The sequence below is a fragment of the Osmia lignaria genome, chromosome 5 (genome assembly GCF_051020975.1).
Source record: "Osmia lignaria lignaria isolate PbOS001 chromosome 5, iyOsmLign1, whole genome shotgun sequence".
In the NCBI taxonomy this organism is placed as follows: Eukaryota; Metazoa; Arthropoda; class Insecta; order Hymenoptera; family Megachilidae; genus Osmia; species Osmia lignaria.
The window spans coordinates 6,626,335-6,636,071 of NC_135036.1; the positions used below are offsets into that span (position 1 = coordinate 6,626,335).

Sequence of the window (9,737 nt, forward strand, 5' to 3'; positions counted from 1 at the left end):
ATATTTGTAATGTAGATAGATTTTTGAGTTATACTGTGAATAAAATTATTACAGATTGCTCAGATGCCAAACTTCGCTTGTGTTAGTTTTCCAATTTGACTGTTTTATTATAAAAATATGTGATGAAATATAAAATTAACTTGTTACATTAAACATTATGTGAAGGTCAATACAAAAATATGTTATTTTATATATATGTAATTTATATTTCCATCTTATAACATTTATAACAGAAGTGTTGAAGTTCACCATAATGTGTATCATAGTATTCCTGTTGTAATATGCAAAACTTAAATGAAGCGAATTAGGTATTTTAAATAAAACAATTTATCCTAATTTATAAAAATATATTTTCCTTTTCATAAAATCTTACAAAAATATATGTTGCATAATTAAACATCTGTAGTAGGTACTTTAATTTGTGTAAGTACTTAAGGTAACAAAAAAATACTGTATAAATCATAATTATACATAATATTTCACTCTGCTTAACATTAATACCATTGCTTACATTTAAATAAAACAAAAAATTATATACTTGATGCATAATACCGCAGTAACAAACTTAAGTATTCAAAAATTTTCGCTCATGCATTAAAATACTTTCTTTACGATTTGTTCCCCATGTATATTTGTTACTGCCGGATTTTCCTACTACTCTATGACATGGCACCAAATATGCAATACTGTTTTTCATCACGGCATTTCCAACTGCGCGACTAGCTGTTGGTTTCCCTATATTTTTCGCAATTTGTTCATACGTAATTATTGTACCCTCTGGAATTTTTAGCAAGGCCTCCCAGACTTTGATTTGAAACTCCGTTCCCTTTAACACAACCACGATGGAATCATCATTAAACACGCGTTGATTGAAGATCTTTTGTACGATTTCTTCTGTTTCATTTTCATTGTCTTCTATTAATTCAGAAAAATTCCAGGTGTTTTGTAAGCCCAATAATGATTCTTCAGTACTTTTATCGACAAACCCTAAGTATACTATAGCTTTATCGGTATTAGTTATACCGATTAAACAATTTCCAAAGGGTGTCGATTGGATGCCATAATTTATTTTGAATTTATTAGAATTTTCCTTATATTCCTGTGGTGTCATAGTTCGATAACGCACCATAGTGATAATGAAATCTTTCTCGATATATTTTTAGTACTGCGGAAATAAGATAAGTAAAATTATAAAGAAAAATTATGTTTAAATATTATTTATTATTCTTACTGTTCTTGTACGTTCTTCCAACTTCAAACGTGAAGTTTCTACTTAAACTGCTGTAAAGACGTCTGAATTTAATAATACGTTTAACTTCTGTGCTTTTGAAACCTAACTTAACGTAATAATATATCAACGCGTAATAGACGAAACCATTTTTCAAACCTTGCGTGACCTTGCTTTTGTATAGGGTACATACATATATATGCAATTGATTCAACCCTATGTGAAAGGTTAAGTTAAAATGTGAACCATTCTTAAGGGGTTGGTATTTATGGATTCAGTCTCATACTCAATTTAAAAGAAAAAAAAGTTACAACTGCAATTCTAAATTAAATGAAACAAAGAGTACAAATAGCCATAAGATACATTAGTAATGTATATAAAACTTAAATTCCAAATCATGGTCAAAATAGTACATACATTACATAAGCTTGAAGTAGGGATACTCTTTATTGTTTCCTACCCACAATATCATTATTGTAAAAAATTTATTATTTATAAAACGAATATTATAAAAAAATAACTAAAAATCTACAATACATTGTATGTATCTGCACGTTATGAAAAACGACGATGATAATGTACGATTTACAAATATACAAGAATGATATTAACAATGAAATCATCATATAGACAATCACTTTAATGCTTTGCCATTGATAATATATGGTTTTATTTTATCAGGTCTCGCATCAGCATTAACATTAAAATATACCTTGCGTGCTTTGGCATCTGATAATAACGAATTCCACATTAAATCCCTCTGTAATTCAATTTTTATACATCAGTGTTTCTTATTATCTGTATTGTTATTTTTCTATTTCATTATTATAACTTACCATAAAGATATTAAAATTACCACATATTATCAATGTGTGTTTTGCCCTTGTAAGAGCAACACAAAGTCGTTGTTTATCTGACAAAAAACCAATCCTATGACTTCGTACACAGGACATGATAATTACATCACGTTCTTGTCCTTGAAAACCATCAACAGTATTTACATCAAACTTCATTTTTCTTTTAACATTCTCTGACAGTGGACCTATTCTACAATCATTAAAATGAACTTTTAAAATAAACAATTATATAATGATGCTTGTGTAAAATATTCTAACTTACTTTTCATTAATTTTTGCCAATATCACAGATTTCTGATTATTATACGGTGTAAGAATACCATATGAAATACATGATTCCCAGGTGTTTAAATTAGAAGATGTTATCATACAATAAATTACATTGGCAACAAATTCTGCTTCATCGTTATTTGAAAAATTATCGTTGTTTTGATTAGTATTGAGATTTAAAATTCGATACGGATAGAATGGAAATTCGGGGTGCCATTTGACTGCGGTTTGTAATAGTCCACCATAAAAAAATTTATTTGGCCAATAGGAAATACTGTGCTGCATTCTATATTGAGTATCTAACATTATTATTGGATTATCTGGAAGTAAATCAAATGCATTCTGAACTCGTGAAAATAGAGACTGGTCTAAACCATATTTCTTTGCTTCTGGACTTAATACAGTAGCTGGTAATTGATTTGGATCGCCAACTAGAACCAATACATTTATACCTAGCATTAATGGTATCAGAGTCTCTGCTTCACAACTTTGAGTAGCTTCGTCAACTATACATACTGATATCTTTTTTTTATTACCACCAAAAATAGATTCCATTTGATTAGTATAACACGATGAAAGAGTACATGTTATTATGTCCGCGTGTTCAAGAATTCTATTTTCCGCTGCACGCTGTAACCTTATGTATTCTCTTTCATTTCTGTTATTCAATGGTCTACAATTTTTCAGTAATTCATACTTTGCGGCCATATCCCCCAATTTCATTTTAATATACTCCCTGTGAGTTTGATCCATGTTACGAGAGGTTGTAAGTTGGCTTTTCAGAGCATTCATTTTAGATTCCAGATGTAACTTTTCGTTCTCAACACTGTCAGGTGTAATATTGTTTGAACTAGCCATTTGTTTCTCAATGTCTCGCCTCGCGAGTTCGGTTACAGAAATATCTTTTACAGTTGCATTCATTGTCTCTGCACGACCAATACGAACCATTTTAAACGGTTTTATTTTTGCTTTATGCTTGATGTTGGATCTAATTTCTAATAATCTTAGGACGATCTCGTCGATTGCAGCATTGGACGGTGCGCAAACTAAGATTTTCAATGAACTTTTGTTATTTACATATCTATTATTACCATACAGTACCTGAGTAACAATATTTACAATAACTTTTGATTTTCCAGTACCCGGTGGTCCTTGAATAAAGCACAATTTCGCGTTTTTTTGTACCACAGCCTCAGTTACTTTGTGAACAGCTTCCAGTTGCTTTTTATTTAATTGATCTTCAGTGATCAATGTCTCCAGTCCAGATAAGGCTGGTAGCTGATACAGTTCAATTTTTGGATTTAATATTAATTTTAGTAACGGCGAATAAGGGAGATACTGTAAAGCTTGCACCAGTCTTAAACTAGGACGTAAATAAGTCACGGTTCTTAATCGTTGAACGCGATTCACTGGAATATTGTTATCTAGCGGTTTTGTTTTCATCGTGTATGTTAACAGTGAATGAGGATTTTTTACATAAATACCTAGATCCTTATTATAACGAGTCTGGGGCGTTAATATTGTTTCATGTATATTTGTAACGTAGGCAAATATTTTATGAAACGTTTTCTGCCCTTTTTCATGATTCTTAACGTATTCAAAGAATACTAGATCTCCGAAAAGCGGACAGGTTTGTCTATGTATATCTTCTTTCGTGGCCAAAACTTCTAGCATCAAAGTAGTTAAAACTACATTCGTTGAAACTGCACTCCTTTGAATGGAGTTTTCAACTATAGAGCACATTAATGTTGGTCGTTTGGAGCTTTGCTCGATATTTTGAAATTCTTTAGTTATCGAGTACCAAGTTTCAAGTAACAGAAGGGGTGAAATAATTCTATAGTAATCATCGTATGATTTGTAATGTGTTACCATTGGGTGAATCTCATCTTTTCTTACAACTGGTGCAGAGATATTTAAATACTGCTGTTCCTCCAGCCAAATTGGATTCCACGAAAAGATGCGGGCTAAAAATTCATTTAATTTCGCATTAAATTCCATTACGTTTACAGGCTTCTTTGTCGGAACTTTTTCAGAGGGTATGGGTGCATCTTTTCCTATTAATTTTTTCAAAATATTTGATTCATCTATCTGATATTCGCATACAGTTTTAATGTTTGTAGAAAAAGATACACATTTCTTCTGTTTCCGAGATGACATTCTTATACAAGATTTAGGAACTTGAGCAGATAACTCTGTCTTTGATTTCTCTCCTATCTCAATTTCTTTTCTATTAACATCTTTTACCTTTTCCACATTGTTTTCCAATGAATCTTTTTTCTGTGCTGCTTGCAATGATTTTGCTTTAGTTGTCTTTTTCTTTGGTATTCTACCTATATTAGGAATATCACTGAGCGTCAATGAACGTTGAAGACATACTGTTATGTCTTTTGCAACATCTTTACCTTTTGGAGACCTGTTCGTTTTTGAGCTTCCCGAGGAGGAACGACTAGACGAAGCCTTAGGTTTTTTTATTGTATCTACCGATTTAGATGCAGAAATTGTTTCTTCAACCAGAAAATCAGTTCGCGTTTTCATAGTTACTTTAGCTTTTGGTTTTGAAACAACACGTCTCTTGTCTTCGTTGCTCTCTAGAGACGCTTGTTTTTTCTCCATTGCAATCTTTTGCAGCATAATTTTTCTACGATCCGCTAAATCTTTCTTCTCCTCTTTGGTAAATGAGCTTACTATGTTTTTACTATGAGGTAGACAATCAGCCCATTTGTGAATCACTTTGCGATTCTTTTGCTCTTTCTTACGCAAATATTCGTCTATTTTTAATTTTTCTTGCTGCTCTTTCTTCTCTTTAGCAGTCAATTTTTGTTTCGTAGATTTCTCACTTTCTTGTACTGTATTGGAACTATTGCGACGTCTATTCGTGGCTAAATGAGGTGGTTCAATTTGAGGCACTTTCCTTTCAAGTGATATCATCCTTTTTTTGGATTTCATCTTTGATGTGGTAGCACTTGTGGTCTCTGTAAGACCTTCTGTTTTATTCTGTTTTAAATGCGAACTCTGATTGCTTGAAGATTCAGGAACTTTCTTACTACTATTGTTTGTAGTATTACTAGGAGATTTGACTAATTCTTTATCATAATCTTCGAAATCAAGATTCATTCTTTCAGTTGTATTACTTGTATCTTGCAATTTTTCTTCATCGATACTTTTCTCCAGTTCTTTATTTTGTTCTGTTATTGCGTTTGTTGCAATGTCATTTGAAGTATCAACACCTCTTGCATCCTCTGTTTTCATATTTAGATCTTTCATTTTTCCATCAATATCATCGTCTTCACTGAGCAACTGACTCCTAGATAATTTATGCAACCAATTATTGTCCTCATCTTCACTATCCGATAGTAAGATTAACTCTGTATCATCAAGCATACTAAATCTTTCGTTCTCTATTTCTGTAGGTTCTTCTTTAATTTCATCTTTAATCGTAGTATCCATACCAAAGTTAATATCAAACAACTGGGAACATGGAAATATATCATCCTCGCTGTCGCTTAAATTTACAACATCGACTTCGGAGAATTGTGTTTTTGGTTCTTGTTGTACCTTCTTCAATTTTATCGGTGATACAACTGGAATATTTTTCTGCAAAGACTTGTAAACGTCTTCGTCAGTGTCCGTTAACTGTAATTCATCTTCTAGTTTTATTACGGTATTTCCATTAGTTATAAAATTTGGAATTGGTGCTGCTGAACTCTTGCAGACATTATCTTCGGTCTTTATAATGTCACTCGTACTTAATGCTTCACTTTCATTTATATTATTTTGCTTATTCTCTTTTATATTAGAATCTATATTATTATATTTTTCCTCGATACTTTTAGACTCTGTATTAGGAATAACATGATTATTTTTAGCATTCTGTACACTTTTACTTGATTGTTCCTGATCTTTAAACATAGTGACAGAATTTTCTTTTTCCTGAATTCTATTCTCCATCGTAGAGCGTAACGATGACTCAGACTGTTTTGTATTCTGTTTATTTACATTTGATTGAATGTCATTTATTAAACTATGATCATTTTTACTTTCGTTAAGTGTACTGTTATTCAATGAAATATGAATTACTTCAATATCATTTTCATCGTTTCTTTTACATTTGTCTGAAATTTGAGCAACATTTATATTTAATGAGTGAAATTATTATGTTTCTAGTTGGTCAAACAATATGAATAAAAATTACACAACCTTCGAAAGAATTTTTATCTACAAGACAATTTTTAATCTCCAGTTTCGGAATTTTATTTGGCAAAATTTTTATATCATGTTTTTGTTCCTCTCTTTTACGCTTAATTAAAGTGTCAGGCTTACTGGTAGCCGTATTTTTAAAATTTGATATAGTTTCTAAAACAACGGTAGGATTGTGATTGTTTTCCAAGATATCTGACGTCTAAAATTGGTACAACAGGTAAAGACTTAATGAGTATTAAATTATAGATGCTGAAATAATATTGATATAACACCTTACCGTAACTATATGTAATCTATATGCAAACATAGTGTTATCTGTAACATCATGATCAGGACAACCTATGCCAATAATGTCATTTGGTTGTAATTTAGTCATCTGATATGGTGGTTGAGCGACTCCATTTAGGAATAAACCGTTAACACTCTAAAAATAATAAGGTGTTAGCAATACAAAAATATTGCTGTTACACATTAAATTTTTATTACAGCTTCTGATATGGACATACCTTTAAATCTGTAACGTATAATTCATCTTTTTTACGAAAAAATATGCAATGACGACGAGATACTGTTAAACCAAGACATACTATTTGATTATCTTTGGCTCTGCCACAAGTATACTAAAACAAAGTAAATAGAGTTACATGTATTCATAATTAATTCCACATTAATTACTTTTGATTTATCGATATCTAAGAGTATTAATTTAAAGTACTCTTTTATTATTAAAAATTTAATTTTACTAATTACATAAAAATGATAATAAGTGTTAGGTACATACTGAATGTTCTGGTTTATCAAGAACAATTATACCCGGAACATTAATTCGTTTTAATATGAAGTGAGAGATATTATCTGACTCCATCTTTTTAAAAATAATTACTCTGTTTGTAGGTAACCGCGTTTTTTGTTAACCGGTTCGTTAGGCCAAAAACATTTCGCCGAAATTGCTTTCATCAAGTTCTGGTACCCGTAAATTTTACAGAAATTAATCAACATATCTTTAAACGATATTATTCTGAAATAAACAATTTCTATATGTTTCATATGAAAACATTTATTTTTGTATCGAATCAAACACATGCATTGACATTTACCGCCATACAAGATTGAAAATTGATTGTAATTACGTATCACCATTGCCAGATCAAGGCTTCATAATGAATTATTACTCAACATTACGAACGTGTGCAAACTAATACGACTTTTACACACCATGAGGGAATTCCTCGTACTAAATCGCGTCCGCCTAAGGCTTTATCATTGATATAATTATCTGTTTTCCGCTATGGGGTGTCAGTCTGTCTTTGAATATCGAAGAAGCGATCGTTTATTTTTACATTGTATGATAAAACGATAATTACAATTTAATTGTAAAATTATGTCGCCTGTAGAGTAATTTTAAATTAGACCGCAGCGCCATCTATACAATAGCGGCTGAAACTACTCAATAACTTACCGACTTATCGACCGATCTTTCGGTCGGTAAAAAGACGTCGAAAAGGTAAAATAGACCACAAATTTAGTTCCTCATTTTTTCTTTAGGGCGTAGTTCATTCGTTTAGTATGTGGCGGCTAGCGTCGAAGTCCATAAAGAAGAAAATGTTCATTCAGGAGAAATTCTTAACGCCGCCTTTACCAAACATTTTCTTCTTTACCGACTTCGACGCCGGCCGCCACCGGTAAGTCGTTGAGTAGTTTCAGCCCTTTTTGTATAGATGGCGCTACGGTCGAATTTTAAAAACTCCTTTTTAGTGGAATTTAATTTTGCAATTACATTGTAATTAACGTTTATACACCACTAATAATATAACAAACAGACTTTTTGAATAAAAATTCATTCGAATAACTCCCAGGGGATAAAGTAGGATGAAGTTCCTTTTTTGTTTCTCTTGTTCTGGTAGTGCATGCGCATATGGAGCTTCACTCTCACTTGGCACAGTTCTATTGTTTCCTTTAAAGAAAAAAGTTCAAACTTTCCTTTTTCAATTAAAATTTTATTGCAACTTAAATTATTACAAAAATATAAGATCAACTAAAATCTACGATCAATTTAAATTACATTATTTGGGGGGCTACATGTGAGACACGTGCTTCATGTTATTGACTTGTAAAACGTAACAGTGGGTCTGTAGTCACTGAACGTAGTAACACCTGGGGGACGTGATGCAGATATAATAAGGAGATAATGTTACTCATAAATTCTTTCCTTTTATTGAATATTCGATCATATTAAACTTGTGGTGTCAGTGGTGAACTCCATGAAGTGATGTTGTTTCTAATAATGGTATCTAACGATATCTACTGACTAGTAAGGTGCAAATTATGATTTAATCTATTATAGCTGTCATTAGTTCATTATTGGTATTTTAATCATCGACATATCGACATAAGTGAAATAGTAGAAATAGTTATGTGTAAATAAAAAATGTTTTCATTTCTCAATTATTTTTTATTTTTTTAATTTCCTTGGGCTGCAATCAAAGTGCGTTCTATTAATTGGCATTGTGCAATTCTGAACGATGATCAGACGGGTTTCCCCGTGCAAATATTTGAAAGGTGCACTCAGGTATCTGCAGTTTACTTTACGTTGGCACTAAAGGAAAGCTATAATACGTGCGCGCGCCCTTTAAACAATATTTACCCTTACTTCTATATTTTTTTTTCTTTCGTAATCTTATCTTTTTTTCACCTCGCATCCCGACTATTTCCATGACCTGTTACACGCATTAGTGCACAGTGTTGTCAGATAAGAATAGCTTAGGGTAATGACCTTATTTCGTGACATTTGAAATTCTCTATCCTGCGCCAATTTTGATGAAACGGTATTCAGAATTAACCAATAAGTGTATAAAATAGAAATATAGTTTACGTTCATCAGTATATAACCTCTTAACCCTATGGTCCCCATGTCCAATAAAAATTTTATTAAATACAACATATTCCATTTCAAGATATTTACAATATTTTTTTATATCCCATACGATAAAAATCAAGATAATTTTCTAAATCGGTGCCTGTGAATCAGAAAAATTTGTGTCGGTAATGTACCAAGGTCAGGTCTGAGGAGTTTATATAAATAGTGTTTTCATCATCAAGTGTAATACAACGTAATCGAAGGAATGAAGGTTCATTGATGGATAGTGAATACAGGAGACATGATTTCATGTTTATTTCACGTT

The 9,737-nt window shown here is 31.6% G+C and overlaps 2 protein-coding genes across 4 annotated transcripts; both read right to left on the minus strand.

The window, feature by feature from the left end:
- Positions 1 to 394: 394 nt before the first annotated feature.
- On the minus strand, positions 395 to 1,371 carry agt (O-6-alkylguanine-DNA alkyltransferase). The gene is made up of 2 exons (XM_034332168.2): positions 1,232 to 1,371; positions 395 to 1,165 (listed from the first exon to the last, which is right to left on the minus strand). Exon 2 carries the CDS (start codon positions 1,127 to 1,129, stop codon positions 566 to 568), a length of 564 nt encoding a protein of 187 aa, XP_034188059.1. The 5' UTR covers positions 1,130 to 1,165; positions 1,232 to 1,371; the 3' UTR covers positions 395 to 565.
- A 485-nt stretch (positions 1,372 to 1,856) lies between these two features.
- Setx (probable helicase senataxin) lies at positions 1,857 to 7,933 on the minus strand. 3 transcript variants are annotated; one of them, XM_034332162.2, is made up of 8 exons: positions 7,653 to 7,932; positions 7,337 to 7,573; positions 7,062 to 7,175; positions 6,833 to 6,979; positions 6,553 to 6,754; positions 2,348 to 6,467; positions 2,065 to 2,275; positions 1,857 to 1,988 (listed from the first exon to the last, which is right to left on the minus strand). In XM_034332162.2, exons 2-8 carry the CDS (start codon positions 7,418 to 7,420, stop codon positions 1,863 to 1,865), a joined length of 5,004 nt encoding a protein of 1,667 aa, XP_034188053.2. In that variant the 5' UTR covers positions 7,421 to 7,573; positions 7,653 to 7,932; the 3' UTR covers positions 1,857 to 1,862. The 3 variants fall into 3 exon arrangements, with proteins under 3 accessions (XP_034188053.2, XP_076544486.1, XP_034188054.2); XM_076688371.1 differs by lacking the exon at positions 7,653 to 7,932 and having other exon boundaries at positions 7,337 to 7,646; XM_034332163.2 differs by lacking the exon at positions 1,857 to 1,988 and having other exon boundaries at positions 2,202 to 2,294; positions 7,653 to 7,933.
- Positions 7,934 to 9,737: the final 1,804 nt, after the last annotated feature.

Excerpts from the sequence above, each read along its gene's own strand:
- agt (XM_034332168.2), bottom strand. The coding sequence starts at position 1,129 with ATGGTGCGTTATCGAACTATGACACCACAGGAATATAAGGAAAATTCT.
- Setx (XM_034332162.2), bottom strand. The coding sequence starts at position 7,420 with ATGGAGTCAGATAATATCTCTCACTTCATATTAAAACGAATTAATGTT. Across the intron at positions 6,468-6,552 it reads AGATAAAAATTCTTTCGAAG|ACAAATGTAAAAGAAACGAT; the intron begins GTTGTGTAATTT and ends CTCAAATTTCAG. Across the intron at positions 1,989-2,064 it reads GTAATTTTAATATCTTTATG|AGGGATTTAATGTGGAATTC; the intron begins GTAAGTTATAAT and ends ATTGAATTACAG.